The 19507-nt window shown below is 39.8% G+C and overlaps 1 protein-coding gene across 3 annotated transcripts in view; it reads left to right on the top strand.

Moving 5' to 3' along the window:
* Nucleotides 1-18910, top strand: part of LOC123513716 (epidermal retinol dehydrogenase 2-like) — a 42396-nt gene extending 23486 nt beyond the window's left edge. For 2 of the 3 annotated variants that reach the window (XM_045271097.1, XM_045271096.1), the window contains exons 3-7: nt 4887-5011; nt 5472-5582; nt 8109-8353; nt 9026-9142; nt 14372-18910. In XM_045271097.1, the coding sequence (XP_045127032.1) occupies nt 4887-5011; nt 5472-5582; nt 8109-8353; nt 9026-9142; nt 14372-14480 (707 nt within the window). In that variant the 3' untranslated portion in view covers nt 14481-18910. Of the gene's footprint in view, nt 1-4886; nt 5012-5471; nt 5583-8108; nt 8354-9025; nt 9143-13019; nt 13144-14371 lie in introns of all 3 variants that reach the window. The other variant, XM_045271098.1, reaches the window with a different exon arrangement.
* The last annotated feature ends 597 nt before the right edge of the window (nt 18911-19507 follow it).

Genomic DNA, 19507 nt, shown 5'->3' with positions numbered 1-19507 from the left:
TATGTGTTTGTGTTCCTCATTTACCGTGTGACTCTGTGTTTCTTCAGTATCTCTTGTCTTTGCTGTTGTTTTGCTGTTTTTCTTATCTAATTTAGTGTATTGTTGAGGTTTGTTCATCTCTTTAACTCCACTCTTCTGTATCTCCTGTCTTTGCTGTTGTTGTTTTGCTGTTTTCTGTTTTTATTTTGTGTGTTTTTAATGTTTGTTTTATCTCTAACTTCAATGTTCTGTATCTCCTGTTTTTGTTGTTGTTTTGCTGTTTTTCTTATCTAATTTAGTGTGTTTTTAATGTTTGTTCATCTCTTTTAACTTCAATCTTCAGTATCTCCTCTCTTTGCTGTTGTTTTCTTATCTAATTTAGTGTATTCTGAAGTATCTCCTGTTTCTGCTGTTGTTTTGCTGTTTTCTTATCTAATTTAGTGTGTTTTTAATGTTTGTTCATTTCTTTTAACTTCAATCTTCAGTATCTCCTGTCTTTGCTGTCCTTTATGTACTGATCACCACTTGACTCTTTGCCAGTCCTGGGAATATATTTTTTCAGCATCACCACCTGGCAGCCCCACACCAGGTAAAGGCTTCAGTTTTCCTTTAATCGGTTCAGCCACCTCAAAAACTAAGCCTCGACCCTCCATCAACTCGACCTTCCTCCTGGTTCATGCCCTGTTCCTCCCAGTGGTCAGAACGTCACCACACGTTACCAAGTTTGATCCCACGACTGCGGAACAAGCCTTATGAGGAGCGCTAATTTACTTTAGAGCAGTGGTTCCCAAACTTTTCTAGTCGTTACCCTTTTTTCAGACAGGATACTTGTCCATTTCCCACCGCCCATTGCTAAGCATAACCCACGACAACAGTGACTACAATCCTGCACTCAATAGGTCCATATACAAACCACTCAAACAAATCCTGTAATATTATTGATTCCGTGCATGTAAGTTGGCTACCTACCCGCTAAACTCCATTGGTTTTAGACACACATATCCTTAGATTACGCCCCCTGCATTCTGTTACATGTCCCCCAGATAGCCAGGGCTCGTAGTTTGGGTTTAGAGAAATGGCGAATGCGTGGGATAATTGAGCTGTTTAAAATGTTTCAGGCTTCGATAACGTCAATATAACAACTATCTTATCATTGACAGTACCAACGCCACTCGAAATAACGGTTACAAGATTACAGGTAAGCGTTTCAGACCAGACGAGGCTAAACATTATTTCATGAATAGAGTTGTAAATGTCTGGAACTCTCTCCCAGCACATGTTGGCGGTAGTAACACCATAAAAACTTTTAAAGAACCACCTCGCATCAACCCTCAAATGATGTACCTTGCGCCAATATTTTTCTTTCTTTCTTTATTATTATTTTTATTATTATTATTATTATTATTATTATTATTATTATTATTATTATTTCATTTATTATTATTATTATTATTATTATTATTATTATTATTATTATTATTATTATCATTATTATTATTATCATTATTATTTTTAGTTGCTGTACTATACAGTAGCATTTCTCTTCCAACCTTTTCTATCACATCTTTGACTTTTTCTCTCCCTGTGCTCGCTTGTTTTCTTCCTTGAACCCTGGTGTCCTTCACCCTCTAACTCGTAGAACCTGCAGTTGTAGAATAGGCACACAGACAGCCTTGTTAGGCCCAGTAGGGCTGTTGCTGTCTGTTCTTTCCTTTGCATTCCTCCTCCTCCTCCTCCACACTATATAATTATGAAGTAGCGGCTCACTAACATCGTTGAATTCTAAACGTTTCGAAACATTTATATATTTTTTTCCTGCATTTTGTGAAGTTTTACCAATGACAGTAATAGAATTATATTAGTAGAGTTTGCAAATGACAACGGCGGCGGCGGCGGTGGTGGTGATGGTGGTGGTGCTGGTGGTGAAAGAAGCAGTGAGGGAGGATTAAATATTTCACATCTTTGGGACTTAAGCCTTCCACCTCCTGGTGTGTGTGTGTGTGTGTGTGTGTGTGTGTGTGTATGCTGTCCTGTGCAGAGAGAGACAGAGATAGGAGGCGGATGAAGGCGGTATGGTGGAGGGGAAGAGAAGGTGATGGATGGACGGGAGGTGGGTGTGGGTGGCAGGAAGGCAGGCCTGCCGGGCTACCTCAAAGGCAACCCTAGCTAATGACAACTGCCATGGAAACAGGATGACAGATGTCACTTTTGTTTAAAATATAGGTAGGAAAACTGCTTCATTAAGAAGGACCCGACATATACATACGTACAGACATCATACATACCACACGTATCATTATATATATATATATATATATATATATATATATATATATATATATATATATATATATATATATATATTTATTTATTTATTTATTTATTTATTTATTTATAAAGACATTATTGTATTCGTGTTATTGATTCTGGCAAATTAGTCTTATTATTGTTGTTAAACGCGCCCCGTACGTAAGGGTCATGGTCACCGTGATCGACTGATCGGCCGGGATTAGTTTACTTTACCTTGAGCCACTGGCTGAGCTGCGCTGCGCCGGCAGCCTGGCAAGACAAGGCGCCAACTGTGAGAGACAATGAAAATGGTGAAGACGAAGATAGTGATAGTTACGGTAATAATCAAGTCTGTCAGTAATCAGAGGTTAGCTAATTAAACACCGTTGAGGGCACAAAGTGGACAGCGGTGTGCGTGTGTGGCTTACTGGGTAATTCCTGGTGACATGGACTACCGACATCAAACAATCTCTGGCTAACGTAAGTAATATATTGGTGTAATTCATCATTTCACGCTGCTACCATGTCGTAACCTAACGTTGGTAACCTCCAGGACAACATATCAGTGAACAAACACCAACAGGTACTTAAAAAACGCAACAATAAAAGTCCTTCAATACGTTTACAAACCAGCACCTTGACTCACTGTCTCCCTCTCTCAGCCATTATTTGCCTCATCTTTCACTCATTACAGGCCAGACAGGTCACAGAGTGGAGCCATAGGCCTAATCTTTCATGCCCGTTGTTGAAATTTATTCGCAATAGCTTGATTAATGTGTTATGGAGGCTCAGTAAGGGAAGTGGACTGGGACGCTATGCTGTGACGTCATCATTGCCTCCCGCCCAAATGTTTTGCTGGTCACAGATTGTTGACTTCCACTATTATATATTTTATATTTGTCTCAGTTCGTTTATTTCAAGTCACAGGTATCTTTTAAGGGTTTCTGATGATAGTTTGTTGTGTTTTACGTGCTTTTAGTGATTGAGTTGAATGAAGTACGGTGATTTAGAGGTTGTTTAGGATTTAAATGAGAGGGCGAAAATATACCAAAATTTTTACCCCCGCTATCAGTGATTTTTTATTTTAGCGAATTGTAAGTTTTCTGGAAAATACGTTTATGATGAGAAAAGTGTGTAGAGTTCCTGATAAGTTAAATATGTGGACGTTAGGAGTAATGTATAGCCCTGTTAATATTATAAATAACGTCATTTTTTAAATATTTATTTTTCCAATTCGGCTTGTTGCTAAGGTTTGATAGATGGAAATGATAGTCATATTTTTAAAGCAACGTTATCGATCCTGTTGAATCAGATTGTTGGGCCTTGGAATGATTTTTAAGCACGTCGATGTTCCAACACTTTATTTAATATGTCTTTAAATATTTTTATTATTCGTCATCCCAGCAATATTTTTGTATTTTAGGAATTAGTTTCGATTGATAATAAATCGGAATTTTTATATCATTCGTATCCAGCTGCCTGCTTGAGAATTCTCATTTTCAAAATGAATTGCGTAACGTATATGTGTGACGTCATCAACGGGGAGAGCCAGGGGCCCAGACTCCCCCTCCTCCCTCTCTCCGCCTGGACCCACACCCTTACCCGGCTCCCGGCTGGAGGGTGTGGGGTGGATGGCTGTGTGTGTGTGTGTGTGTGTGTGTGTGTGTGTGCTTTGCCTTGTCTTTCGTTATCAAGGGGGGAGCCTCTGCCCACTAGCTGGACCCAGATCGACACTGACCCCAGTGTGTGTGTGTGTGTGTGTGCCTTTATCCGTACTGATGGTGATGTAGTGTGTGTGTGTTGCCTTTATCCGTACTGATGGTGATGTAGTGTGTGTGTGTGTGTGTGTGTGTGCTGCCTTTATCCGTACTGATGGTGATGTAGTGTGTGTGTGTGTGTGTGTGTGTGTGTGTGTGTGTGTGTGTGTGCTTTGCCTTGTCTTTCGTTATCAAGCCTCAGCCCACTAGCTGGACCCAGATCGACACTGACCCCAGTGTGTGTGTGTGTGTGCTGCCTTTTTCCGTACTGATGGTGATGTAGTGTGTGTGTGTGTGTGTGTGTGTGTGTGTGTGTGTGTGTGTGTGTGTGTGTGTGTGTGTGTGTGTGTGTGCTGCCTTTATCCGTACTGATGGTGATGTTGTGTGTGTGTGTGTGTGTGTGTGTGTAGAGGGAGATGGTGACATTCTGATGACGAAGAGAGACAGGGCATGGACCAGGAGGGGAAGGTCAAGTGGGTGAAGAGTAGAGGCTTTGTTTATGAGGTGGCTGAACCAAATAAAGGAAAACTGAAGCCCTTACCATGTGTGGGGCTAACAGGTGTTGATAAGGAGAAGTTATATGGCCAGGACTGGCAAGGAGTCAAAAGGTGCCATCTATACCTTATGTGATCTGTTCCTGGGTATTGTTACCTAATTTAGTGCTTGGTAATCTTTTGAATTTTCTCTAACCTAACCTAAGAAAACCTAACTAAATTTTACCACACCACACCATACCTTATCCAGCCTAACCTAACCTAACTAAACTAATTAATTCACACCAAACCTAAGACAACTTCACCTAACCTAACCCAACCTAACATTACATAACCAAACTTACCAGCAACTTCCTGTCTTCTGCAGGTAATGAGGAAACAATGAGCCAGGTGACGGCAGCGGGGGGTCAGTGTTACATCTACACTGTTGACCTCTGTGACCGCCACGCTGTGTACGCCGCCGCTGCAAAGGTCAAACAGGAAGTGGGGAAGGTGAGAGAAAGAGAGAGGAACAAAATAAGTGTATAAGTAGATATAATTGTTTATTTCATTGAAAGAGAGAGAGAGAGAGAGAGAGAGAGAGAGAGAGAGAGAGAGAATGCACCTTTCCCATCTCAGCCTGTTGTTTTTCTTTGCATGAGAGAGAAATAGAGAATACACCATGTTTTTCATATTTTCATTGAGAAAGGGAGAAAAAAAAAGAGAGAGAGAGATAGATCACCTTTTAATAACCTTTCCATATTTTCGTTGAGAGAGAGAGAGAGAGAGAGAGAGAAATGAATCACACAGAAAGAGAAAGAAACAGCACACAACACACATTTTCACACCTGCCCACTTCGACACCATCCTTTACCACCTCTTTCAACACCTACAACCCCAATAACACCACTACCATTCTGCTGAGGCTCACACTTCACACCTTTGCCTGAACACCTGTCCTCGTCGTTTCCAGGTGGACATTCTCATCAACAACGCCGGCATTGTGACCGGGAAGAACTTCTTGGAGGCGCCTGACGAACTTGTCCAGAAGACCTTTGACGTTAATATTCTGAGCCACTTCTGGGTGAGTGACGGAGAGAGAGAGAGAGAGAGAGAGAGAGAGAGAGGATTGCATGAAGGAATAAGTGAAGTGTAGAAAAGAATATGGGAATGATGAAGGAGAGTGGGTGAAAGAGAGAGAGAGAGAGAGAGAGAGAGAGAACCACACGCACTTTGGGGTTCGAGGGATCTCCAAGTGCACAGGTTCGATTCCTGGCCATGGTCTGAGTGTAGGTAGAGTTTCCTTTCTCAGGGTAGTGGTTCTCTAAAGGGTGGGCTCAGATAGGCAGCTGAAAAGATATGTCCTTTAGCCCATAAGACCCCCATGAAACGTCCACATGGTATAGAAAGAAAACGGAGAGGGAGAGAGAGAGGAAGGCTGAGGATTTGATGAAGGAGTAAGTGAATTGTTGAAAAGAATAAGTGAATAATGAAAGAGATGTTGTTATTCTGAGCAATTTTTGGGTGAGAGAGAGAGAGAGAGAAAAAAAAAAAAGGGAGAGAGAGAAGAAGGTTGAGGATTTGATGGAGTAAGTGAATTGTAGAAGAGAATAAATGAAGGAGAGATGTCGTTATTCTGAGCCATTTTTGGGTGAAAGAGAGAGAAGGAGAGAGAAAAAGAGGAGGTCAGGATTTGATGAAGGAGTAAATAAATTGTTGAAAAGAATAAATTGATAATAAAGGAGAGATGCCATTAATCTGAGCCACTTCAGAGAGAGAGAGAGAGAGAGAGAGACTGGATGAAGGAGTGTGAAAGTGAATGATGAAAAAAAGAACAAGTGAATAATTTGGATCAAACTATCATCCTGTATTTTTGTAATTGGTGAGCAGTGAATACTTTACGTTCATTAAGTGAGAGACACACTAGTACTTCATCTTGGCTTTCACTACAAGCAGCAAGTGAGTGGTTTGATCTGCCTACTGGTGCAAACCTTCATTACCTCACGACTCACACCCACTATCAATCTACCCACTAATATTCTGCCTCACCAACACTAGATGATCGTGGTGGCTTTAGTCAGAAGGAATCAGTCAGTCTCCCTTCATTTTTGTTATTTTGGAAGCATTCAACACCTCACACTCACTATCAACTCTCAATACTCTGCCTCACCAACACTAGATGATGACGATGGCTTTGATCTGAAGAAAGTTAGTCAATCAGTCTCTTTATATTTGTTGTTTGCAAGTGTTCATCACCTCACACTCATTATCAACTCACTCAATAATACTCTACCTCATCACCACTAGATGATGATGATGGTGGTGGCTTTGCTCAGAAGTCAATCATTCCCATCATTTTTGTAATTTGTAAGCATTCAATATCTCACACTCATCAACTCTCACAATAACGCTCTGCCTCATCACTGCTAGATAATGATGATGATGATGATGATTATGGCTATGATCTGAAGAAAGGAAGTCAGGCAGTCTCTCTTTATATTTGTTATTTTGCAAGCATTCATCACCTCACACTCACGGTTCACACTCATTATCTACTTTCACTATAATACTCTGCCTCTCCACTAGATGATGATGATGATTGTGGCTTTGCTTAGAAGAAAGGAAGTCTGTCAAGTCTCCATTCATTTTTATTGTGCAGGCGTTCAATACCTCACACTCATCAACTCACACTAATACACTGCCTCACTACTAGATGATGATGATGATGATGATGGCTTTGGTCATTTTTATTTTGCAAGTGTGCAGTACATTCCATATTAACTCAAACATACTAACAGGTCACCCTTATCTCTCCTTATCTTTTTGGGGGTTAATTTGCAAGCATTAATTAGCACCAAGAATCTTCACCACTGCTGTGTCCTTATCTTCCATGCATCAACTGTTAACTGACACTAACACTGCTCTGTCATCACTGTTATACATACTATTTTCTTATTTTCCAAACTTCCTGTACATTACATTTACTATTAACTAATTCTGCTATCTTCATCTTCCTTCTCTTATCTTATCCAAGCATTTCATACACTACTCTCTTATTAACTAACTTTTAACACTCACCATCTTCCTTATCTTATCTTGCAAGCATTTCATACACTACACTCACTATCAACAAACATCAAAACACTATCTTTTAACACCACTATCTTCATCTCCCTTCTCTTATCTTATCCAAGCTTTTTATACACTATTGACTTATTAACTAACACTCACTATCAACAAACATCAACACACTATCTTTTAACACCACTATCTTCATCTCCCTTCTCTTATCTTATCCAAGCATTTCAATTTCATGCACTAAATTCACTTATTAGCTAACTTGAACACTCACTATCTTCCTTATTGTATTTTGCAAGCATTCCATACACTACACTCACTATTACTAACACTAACACTCCTATATCTTCATCTCCCTGCTCTTATCTTATTTTCAAACCATTATTATCTTATTTTGCAAACATCAAATTCATTACACTACTAACTTATCTTCATCTCTCTACTCTTATCTTACTTTCCAACCATTCCTATCTTATTTTGCTAGCATCATTACACTATTAACCAACACCACTCCCCGTCTTCACCCTGGCAGACGACGAAGGCTTTCCTGGGTGACATGATGGCAAGCAACAAGGGCCACGTGGTCACCATCGCCTCCGTGGCTGGCCTGGCTGGCGTCAATAAGCTAGCCGACTACTGTGCCTCTAAGTTCGCTGCTGTTGGATTTGATGAGAGCTTGCGTCTGGAGCTGAAGGTCGGAGGCTACACCGGCGTCAAGACCACTGCCATCTGTCCATACTACATCAACACTGGCATGTTTGAGGGAGTGAAGTCAAAGTATGTGTTTATGTGTATTTGTATTAATTTCCGTGTGTTTTTGGGGTGTTTAGAAGGGGTAGTAATTCATTCTTAGAAATATTGTTGTCTATCTTTTTATGTCATCACTGGCTTGTTTGAGGGAGTGAAGTCAAAGTATGTTTTGTATGTGTTTGTGTTCATTTCATTGTGTTTTGGTGGTGTTTAGAAGGGTTACTTTGTTATTCAGGCTTAGAACTATTGCTTTTTTATGCATTATGTCATGATCTTGGTGCTTGATGGAGTGAAATCAAGGTATGTATTTGTATGTATTTGTTTCCTTGTGTTTTTGTGTTGTTTAGAAGGTGGGTGGTTTGCTGTTTAGGCTCAGAACTGTTGCTTGTTATCTATTATGTCAGTGCTTCACAAAATGTGTTCCGTGGAACCCCAAGGTTCAGTGAAGACCTTTCAAGGGTTCTGTGGCAAAAATCTATTTACATTTGACAAAACCTTTCATTTACTTATCAATACGAACAGGAATACCAATCCTTCTACGGATTTATTCTAACCAAACCCTTTCTCTATCCTTCCTCATCCTAACTTTACCTAACCTCTTTCTACCAATCCTTCACACTTATCCTAACCAAACCCAAACCCTCTTGCTCTAATTCTAACCTAACCTAATCTAATTTCTTTCCATCAATCCTCTGCCAGACTGATCCCAATCCTGAGCCCGGAGTATGTGTCGGACGAGATCGTGGACGCCATTCTCCTCGACTACTATGATCTGGTGCTGCCTCGCTTTTGCCGCTACCTGATCCTCCTCAAGTAGTAAGTGTTGGCGCTACCTAAGATTAAGATCAAGGATGCCTCATCAAGTAGGTAGCTGTTTAAATTCTTTGCCTCTTTCATCTTTTTCTAGTGCATTTGTCGATTCTGCTTCCTTTTCTACTACCTTGTCTATCCTTCTGCCCATCTCCATACTGATATAGAGTGTTGTGTTGTGTTTTCTCCACCTGACAATGAGATTAGGAAAGATGATCAAGTAGGGAGCTGTTTAAATTCTTTGCCTCTTTCACTGTGTGTGTTTGTGGGTGCTGTTTCCTTATCTACTTCCTTGTCTACCCTTCTGTCCATCTCCCTACTGATATAGAGAACTGTGTTGTGTTTTCTCTACCTGTCAATAAGATCATCAAGTAGGGAGCTGATTAAATTTCTTGCCTCTTTCACCTTTTGTAGTGTGTTTGTGGGTACTGTTTCCTTATCTACCTCCTTGTCTACCCTTCTGTCTATCTCCCTACTGATATAGAGAACTGTGCTGTGTTTTCTCTACCTGACAATAAGATCATCAAATAGGGAGCTGTCTAAAATTCTTTGGCGCTTTCACCTTTTGTGTGTTTGTGGATACTGCCTGCTTTTCTACTTATCTACCCTTCTTCTGTCTATCTCCCTACTGATTATAGAATTGTTTCATTTAAAGAGAGAGAGAGAATCTTCATATGTACTTCTAATATCTCCCTTTTCACAAGTACAAATTCTACTTAAGACCTTTACTGTTCTTCTTATTGTTATTTGTATATTCTTCCTCTTTTCTATACCTTTCTTTTTTTTTTCCTTTTAATTAACTTTATCTCCTGAGTTTTTGTGGTGTTGGTTGCTACTCTTCTTTTCATTATTACTTGTTATCTCTTATCATGCACTTGTTACACCCATTAAGCACTCTCCCTAAGGTCTGCTAGTCACTCATGTCCCCTGGTCCTTATCTGCAGCCTCTCCTTATCTTTATCTTGAACTAGTGTTTGCTCTCTCTCTCTCTCTCTCTCTCTCTCTCTCTCTCTCTCTCTCTCTCTCTCTCTCTCTCTCTCTCTCTCTCTCTCTCTCTCTCTCTCTCTCTCTCTCTCTCTCTCTCTCTCTCTTTTTTGTTTGTTTTATTTGCTGTGGTGTGTATCTCTCTCTCTCTCTCTCTCTCTCTCTCTCTCTCTCTCTCTCTCTCTCTCTCTCTCTCTCTCTCTCTCTCTCTCTCTCTCTCTCTCTCTCTCTCTCTCTCTCTCTCTCGTTTTTTTATTTGTTTTATTTGCTGTGGTGTGTAATCTCTCTCTCTCTCTCTCTCTCTCTCTCTCTCTCTCTCTCTCTCTCTCTCTCTCTCTCTCTCTCTCTCTCTCTCTCTCTCTCTCTCTCTCTCTCTCTCTCTCTCTCTCTCTCTCTCTCTCTCTCTCTCTCTCTCTCTCTCTCTCTCTCTCTCTCTCTCTCTCTCTCTCTCTCTCTCTCTCTCTCTCTCTCTCTCTCTCTCTCTCTCTCTCTCTCTCTCTCTCTCTCTCTCTCTCTCTCTCTCTCTCTCTCTCGTTTTTTTATTTGTTTTATTTGCTGTGGTGTGTAATCTCTCTCTCTCTCTCTCTCTCTCTCTCTCTCTCTCTCTCTCTCTCTCTCTCTCTCTCTCTCTCTCTCTCTCTCTCTCAACCAGCCTGTCTTTGTAAAAAACTTATATTCTTTCTTATTTTTTATTTACTTTTTGCTCACTTGGATCATATTTAGCGTCATATTCTTCTATTTTACTTACATTTACAGGAAGTGAATTGTTTACTTTAGGAAATCTGGAAAATAAGTACCAGTTTCTCTTCCATTAATCGACAACCTCCATTTCCAGGTGCATTTTATTCACTGAAGTGTTGATCCTGACTTTTTGTGTCTTTGCTTCTATTCTCTCAGTTTGGTTCAGTTGGGAAAGGTTTTGTAACTCATTATATCATCTAATCCTGTTTACTCTTGTCATTTTGGTTTAGTCGAGTCATTCTTTGTGTAATCTGTTTTATTATTATTATTATTTTTTTTTTTTACTTTATTCAGCTGAGAAGGGTTTTGTAATTCTTTGTGCAATCTGATGCCATTCACTGGTATCACTTCTTTGATCTTATTTGTGTTGTTGTTGTGTTGATGGACATTTCCTAGCTCTTCCCATGATCAGCTTACTAAAGTTACATCATTTATTTCATATCCACATCTCATCCCAACGTCAGCAGTAACATCATTAACTTAAACACCACCACCACCACCACCATCATCACTATCACTCTCACCACTGTCACTATCACCACAAGTCACATAGTTCATCTCCTCCTTACATCACCACCACCATCACCACCACCACTATCTCCACAGGTCATATAGTTCATCTCCTTACATCACCAGCACCATCACCACCACATCTTCCTGCCATGCTATCACCAACCAAAAAATCACTTCACAGAGGTCATATAGTTTATCTCACCACCACCACCACCACCACTACTACTACTACTACTACTACTACTACTACTACTACTACTACTACTACTACTACTACTACTACTACTACCACCACCACCACCACCACCACCTGAAGCATTTAAGAACACAAACCAATACTTCAGTGGTTTGTGTGCATAAGAGAGAGCTTCAGATATTCCAACCTTCCTCCTTGGGTTACTTTCCTCTTTATAATAAGGTTTTCATTCTAATGCATCAGGTTAGGTTAGGTCAGGTCAGGTCAGGTTAGGTTAGGTTAGGTTAGGTTAGGTTAGGTCAGGTCAGGTCAGGTCAGGTTAGGTTGGGTAATATCTGGCTGCAGTGAGGAACCAAGCACCAACCACCATGAAAAGGAATTAACAGTATATTGTATTCTGTAATTTCCAGTACATTTTAGAAGTAACATTACACTGCTATGATTAATAAACAGTATATTCTATTCTATATCCCCCTATTCATTTTTTAAGTAACGTTACACTACTGTGGTTGATAAGCAGTGTATTCTATTCCATATCCCCCCCTTACACTTTAGAAGTAACATTATACTACTATGATTGATAAAGAGTGTATATTGTATTCTGTATCCCCTGTGTTCATTTAAGGAGTAACACTACACTACTATGGTTGATAAGCAGTGTATTCTATTCCTTATCCTCCTTGTTAATTTTAGAAGTAACATTATACTACTATGATTGATAAAACATTCTCTACATAAACAATAAAGATGTGGCCATGTTAATTCTATGTAGGAGAAGTTATAGAATGCATTTTTATTTCCTTGGCACCTTGTTGCAGCCAGATACTTGTGTGTACAGCTGTGGTATCCTTCACTGGGTTACATCATGCATGTGTATCTCAGAATCTTAAGGGAGTGTGTTTGTGCATGTTTTTATCTTTATTTCCTGTCATCCAAACTTCATTCAAGGGTTATGATGTGCATGTTTGTGTCTCTCCTCTCATGCAAGACACTGGGTTCTTTTGAGGGTTCTTTGAGGGTGTTCAGGTGACATGGGTGTTACTGAGGTGTTTTGCATTAGGTGTACTCAGTGTTAACCCTTTCAGTATTGGGATGCATTTTTTATTGAGTTTTGGGTGTGATCAGTTTATTTTGATTACTTTTAAGAAGGGTCATTGGAGGTCAGAAGATTAATGGGCAGAGCCTTTACTATTTTAATCCCTCACATAAGTTTCTGAAGCTGTATAAAATCACCAAATAGTCACGAGAATGAATATGGAAATGCGTCGTGGTACTCAAGGGGCTAACCACACATTCTGATACATACATGAAGCATACAGTAGTAGGTCAAACTGCAGTGTAAGTAGATGAAGAAGGGAAGCATAGATAGACACCTGGTATAATGAATGATGGAAGCAAGCATGGCATTTCTGGGGTTCAGGTCTGGGGACTACTAACTTATCTTTGCAGCTTCCTACCCAACCGTCTCCTTATGGTGTTTGGTGAGATGTCGGGCATAACCTGCTCCATGAATGACTTTGTGGGCCGGAAGAAAGACAATTAGAAAAGCTTTAGTACCTGACTCCAGCCACAGGTAAAGGTGATCCCTGTAGTGTGGTCTTGTACCCCACTGCCTGCTCAATTTTGTATCCTGAGCCTTGTACCTGTTCATCCGTCCATCCGTTTGTAGTGTTCGGTGGATGTGATGTACCTTTGTTGCCCTGTCCATCTAATTGTACCCTGAGCCTTGTACCTGTTCATCCGTCCATCCGTTTGTACTGTTTGGCGGATGTGATGTGTCTCTGTTGCATTTTAGTCCATGTCCTCTTCCATCATCCACCAGTTACCTGTGTTTGGTGGATGTGGAGTGTTTACCTTATTGACTCACCATTATCTGTCACCATTCATAATGTTGGTGATGGATGTGATGTGTCTTTGTTGCATTTTAGTCCACGTTCTCTTCAGTCATCCACCTGTTGCTTGTTTGGTGGATGTGGAATGTACCTGTTTGAGTCACCATTATACGTCACCATTCATAGTGTTGGTGATGGATGTGATGTGTTACCTTTGTCGTCTTCTTCCCATCCACCAGTCATGTGTGTTTTTATGTAGGAGGAAATCCAGTCAAGGGCAACGAAATATAAAAAAAAAAGGCCGACTTGAGTGCTGGTTCCCTGTTTAGTGGATATAATGTTTTTACCCTTGATTGATTCACCGACCCCTCATCCTTATTCATTTTTATCCATGTACTAGTGTTTGGATGTGTTGTTCTCTGAGTTTCTGACCCACATCCATCCCTTTCCTCACCCACTAGCTGCTGCTTAATGGATGTCACCCATGATTGTTTTACTTTCATTTTGTCATTCTATTTCCCTTGTCATCCACCCTCTGATACTGTGAAGTGGATGTGTTGCCTGTGTTGTGTTGTGTTGTGTTACTGTGCTCCTCATTCTTGTCCAAATATGCATTCATCAGCTTTTACCATAATGTGCTGCAATACTAAGGTTTTCACAGCACAGTCTTATTTTTCAGTGTTATGTAATCTCTGCATGTACATTTGTAGCACAGCCTGGCCCTGCATGTCTGTCCTTCGCTTGTGATATGCTCCATGAAGTTAGAACCAGGGAAAAAACTCTTACATTCCTGCCAAACACAGACAAGAGGAACTCAGTCAACACACAACCTTAATATTAATAGCACCTCCTCACTATCTACCTCTGTTAATATACACACACACACACACACACACACACACACACACACACACACACACACACACTATATATCAGCACCTAACCTTGTACCTTCATTCCTTCCTCCAGCATCCTGCCCTTTGATGGAGCCTACAAGCTGTACAAGGCATGCGGGGGCCACCTCACCATGTCTGAGTTCCAAGGCAGAAGCAAGCCAGAAGAAAACCAAATGGAGTAGAGGATAAACTGCTGAATAAGAAGAGTATGGCTTGAAGTGTGTGTGTGTGTGTGTGTGTGTCAAGACTGTAACCTCACTTTTTACTATGTGTGTGTGTGTGAGGGTAGAGTGCCTGTGTACATGTGTGTGTGTTGTATGTATGTGTTTGACAATTTGTGTGCTTCCATGTGGATATTCGTTTGTCGTCAAGACCGGTGCATGACTCGTGTGCTACAGACGTAATTCCCTCTCTCATGTGTTCCTGCGTGTGTCTGTGTGTGTGTGTGTGACTACCAAGCAAAGTCGTGTAGAGTCATTCAAATGCATACAGGTGACTTCCAAACTGGTATTTTAAGTCTCAAGAAACGAGGCTGTTTGACTTCACTGCTCTAATGGCGACAGTAAGGAGTGTTTAGTGCTGCAGAGTGTGTTGTTAGGACCGCTACTATCCAACGTAACAATGAACACTTCTGTAGTATTCAAGGCGTCTTCTGTAGCGCCACGGCAGGTTTTGAGTGTTCAGCTTGCCATCTCACTCCTCGCTGGTGATGCTCTGATGGGTAAGACTTGTTGGATTCAGAGCTGAGATTGTGAGTTCAGTTCCCCGTGTGCTTCCGAGTGATGCTCTCTTAACCCTATCCTGCCACCACCTCCATGCTGTGCCTCACCTAACTCCTCACTGGTGTCCTGCTGGCTTCATGGTACAACACTGGACTTGTACCCAAAAACATGAGATTGCAAGTTTAGTCCTGTGGCTCATTCAAAAGTCTGGTGCTGTCTTAACCCTAACCCGTCACTTCTCTCATGTCTTTTTCACCTTATACCCCAAAACATGAAAGATTGCAGGTTCAGTCTTATGGTCTTATGGTTCATTTAAAAGTTCGGTGCTGTTTTAACTCTTAACCCGTCACTTCTATCATGTCTTTTTCACTTTATATCCAAAAACATGAAAGATTGCAAGTTCAGTCCTGTGGTTCATTCAAAAGTCTGGTGCTGTTTTAACTCTTAACCCTAAACCATCACTGCTACCATGTTTTTTCACTGTATAACCTCAGCTTTTAATATAATACCTCCTCACTTACAACTAATGCAAGTACAGCACACACATGACTCAATGATATAGTGCAAATTTTAAACATTTTTTGAGACTGATGGCTATTATGATTACTGTTATATAACCTTGCTTGTGCAGCCTAATATGTATTACTTTTAAACTCCTTTTGTGGCTGATGGCTGTTATGATCACTATACTGCTATATATGGGGAGGTGGTGGTGGTGGGATCAGGCAGATGTCCATGCGTAGGTTCAAATTCCACCATGTACTGCTTTGAAGCTTTGCCATTTCTGGAGTGGTTTAAAGTTAGCTACATGTCATCAGGATACCCAGGTTCCAGGTAGTTACACCAAAGATGCGCTTGGGTGGTGATGTGGGCTGTGATATGGGTACCACTATAAATAAAATTGCCTGCACCACTAATGGGTGGAAGCTGAACACCGCTTCCCATACATACTCTTCAAGTATGCCTACAGGCACTATAGGCCATAACATAAAAAATAACCTTGTCTGTGTAGCGTAATCATGTAGTACTTTTTAAACTCCTTTTGTGGCTGATGGCTATTACGATTACTATGCCGTCGTAACCTTGTCTAGCATCACCTCTTTACCTACTAATGCAGCTACACTCCCACAGCACAATGATAAGTTTTTAATTTTTTTTTGACATGTGTTTATATTCCCCTCAAGACCTTGCCACCTCATAACCAACACTCCTGTAAGCCCACACACCTGCCTGACTCACTCCCGCCCCTCAGCCCTTCACAGCACTGGTGGTGTGGACTGTAGAGGCTGCAGGTCTCAGGTCAGTGTACTGGATGTGAGTAGGAGTTTAGAGTTAGTGTTCCCTCCGGTGTGTTCTTGACGATGTTGCGTTTTCTCTTTGTGACTCTTGTTCCGTCACTTTGTTTTGTTTTGAGTTGCATTGCGTTTTCTTATCTCTTTCTGGTGATTTCATTAATTTTTTCTTCTTTTTTTTATTGTATATGCATTGAGTGTGTCAGAATGCATTTGCTTAATTTCTTTCACTGCTGCTCACACTAACACATCTTGTTACAGTGAAAATTTCCGTAGAGCTAGAATGAAGACAAAGAATAGATTATAATTGTACCTTCTTGTCTTGCTACTTAAGACTTAGTGTAGCATAATAACTATGTGTACCTTGACTCCTTCACCACCACTCAGCCTGCCTTGCCTTGCCACTGTGACGGAATTGTCTTGGCTGGATATTAAATAGAAACAAAAGATGAGATTAGAAATTACTGTATATTGTATATATTGCACTGCTCCTTAACACACCTTGCCTTGCCACAGTAAAGGAATTGTCTTGTCCAGATATAGAAACAAAGGCTGAGTTTAGTAATTATTTTACATTGCGGTGATACAAAAGAGGAGTCCAGCACAATAACAACCACATCTACTTCATCTCATCCACTGCTACTTAACACACCACACCTTGCCACAGTGGACGAGACACATTACATTACATTCACTCGGTCAACATTGCCACAAAAGACACAGTAAATCCAGCATAATATTTTTCAGGGTAGCTTTAACTCTCTCACTGTGCTAAACATATCTTGCTGTGTTGCAGTGGAGGAGTTCACGCGCTTCTTAGTCAGTACAGTTAGAGCTCTTAGTGTGTGTAATGTCCAGCAATTGCATTCATGACATTACAGACTTATAATGGTGTAGGTCACTTGCCAATTTTGTACTGTGTTTGTGTTATTGCGTAGATGATAGGTTGATGACTGTGTTGCCGTTAGCTTCTTGAGTTACTGTTATTAGTTTTACTGGTGGTGTGTCATGATTACAGAGACAGTATCATGCTTGTGTTTCGAGTCTTACTGAACTACTGTGTTGCAGGATTTACTTTTTAATGTAAGAGGGGAAGACTGACCAAAGGGCAACATAAAACAAGAAAAAAAGACCCACTTAGTTGCCAGTCCCTTGGTGTCACGATTACAAAGACAGTGTTGCTTGTGTTTTGAGTTTTACCAAGTTAGTGTTGCAAGCGGTACTGTTGGTGTCTTGATTGTGGAGACAGTGCGGTGACAATTGTGTTTCAAGTAGCTTCGTACTGCAAGCCATACTGATGGTGTCACAATAAGAAAGAACAAAGGAAAATACAAAAATAGGACCTGCAAGTAGTGAACAGTTAAGAAAATCATTTAACCCCTTCAGTAGTGGGATGAATTTTGACTGAGTTTTGGGTGTGACTAGACAATTTTATTTATATTAATAATGGTCTGTGGACTTCAGAAGATTACTGGCCAGGGTCATCACTATTTTAATCCCCCCATATGAATTTCTGGCTGTATAAAATCACCAAATAGCAAGCAGAATGAATATGAAAACCCATCATTGTACTGAAGGAGTTAAAAATAAATGTTTTGGATAGCTTCTTACTGAGTTACCACAGTACAAGGAGAATTCAAAAGGCTTAAAAATGTAACGTTACCTTATACACTGTTCTTGCTGCCGGTACAATATAATAACCAGAGGGACGTTATGAATTCTGAGCCTCTGTATTGCAAGATGTACCCAAGATATGTGGTGATGACTGCCCCTGTCATTGTGGTTATTGAAGATGCTGGTACCTGCTGTGTTTTAGGGAAAGAATAGGTTTAGGAAATGTATCGCAGAAGAGTCCAAATTTTTATTGTTTGTGAGGTAAAGAAATGATTGTGTGTCTTTTAAGTTATTAGAGCAATGTCCTGGTGATTATAAAGTACTGATGCTGTTGCTATTTTTCTACTACTACTACAACTACTACTACTACATGTTATTCATGCTTTTATTACCATATTATGATTTTCTTATCACTACTACTACTACTACTACTACTACTACTACTACTACTACTACTACAATCACCTTTACTATTACCACTACACACCTTTTCCCTCACCACCACCTCTTCTACTTAACTACAACTACTACTTCAACTACCACCACAACTACTACTACTATTACTACCACCACCACCACCACAACTACTACTACCACCACCACCACAACTACAACAACAATCCAGTGAGTCACCACCTTATCTCCCTTCCAAGTGTGCTTTAAGGATTGAAGGGCATTCTACAGTCTACACTTACGACTAGTTACTTACATTAGTAGTGGGTCTTGTCACTACTCAGACTCAGAGAAAGATCAGATTTACTTTATTACTGTTTTATCTTATTTTGTCTAATTTTTGCTATTATTTTACCTTCTAAGTGAGCTGTTACTACTTGGAAGGGTATTAGTAGTGTGTGTGTATGTGTGTGTGTGTGTTTGTTTGTTTGTATATATTTAGTTTTGTATGGGGCGTCCTTTGTGTGTGTGTGTGTGTGTGTGTGTGTGTGTGCGATGAATTCTTGCTATTTTGAAATAAATGTTTGGATACCATTTTTATCTTTCACTATTTTCCTTTATTTCTTTATTTTCTATTTATCATTTATCTATTTATTTATTTATTTATTTGTATTAATTAATTTTGATTTTATTTATTTATTTATTTATTTTATATTTCATATTTATTTTTATTATTTATTTATTCATTTATTTCATTTTATTTATTCATTATTTTATTTATTTGATTTTTTTTCATTATTTATTTATTGAATTTTGTTTATTATTTTATTGATTTATTTTTATTATATATATATATATATATATATATATATATATATATATATATATATATATATATATATATATATATATATATATATATATATTTTTTTTTTTTTTTTTTTTTTAGAAAATCTTAATTCCGACAGTCAAATCTAGTGTGTGTAAACCCATTAACCTATTCTATAAGTGTGTGTGTGTGTTTGTGTGGTCATGTAAAGTTCCCCATAATTGCATCATCCAAACCTCCATTGTGTGTGTGTGTGTGTGTGTGTGTGTCACGGAGCGCGGTACAAGAGTCAAGAGGGCAGAGTCCACAACTCCAATGAATACTCCTGGGAAGAAACTGTTATCATGATGCCCACCGTC

The sequence above is a fragment of the Portunus trituberculatus genome, chromosome 36 (genome assembly GCF_017591435.1).
Source record: "Portunus trituberculatus isolate SZX2019 chromosome 36, ASM1759143v1, whole genome shotgun sequence".
NCBI lineage: Eukaryota > Metazoa > Arthropoda > Malacostraca > Decapoda > Portunidae > Portunus > Portunus trituberculatus.
Note: the sequence above shows the minus strand (reverse complement) of the source record. Positions and strands in the feature narration are given on the sequence as shown.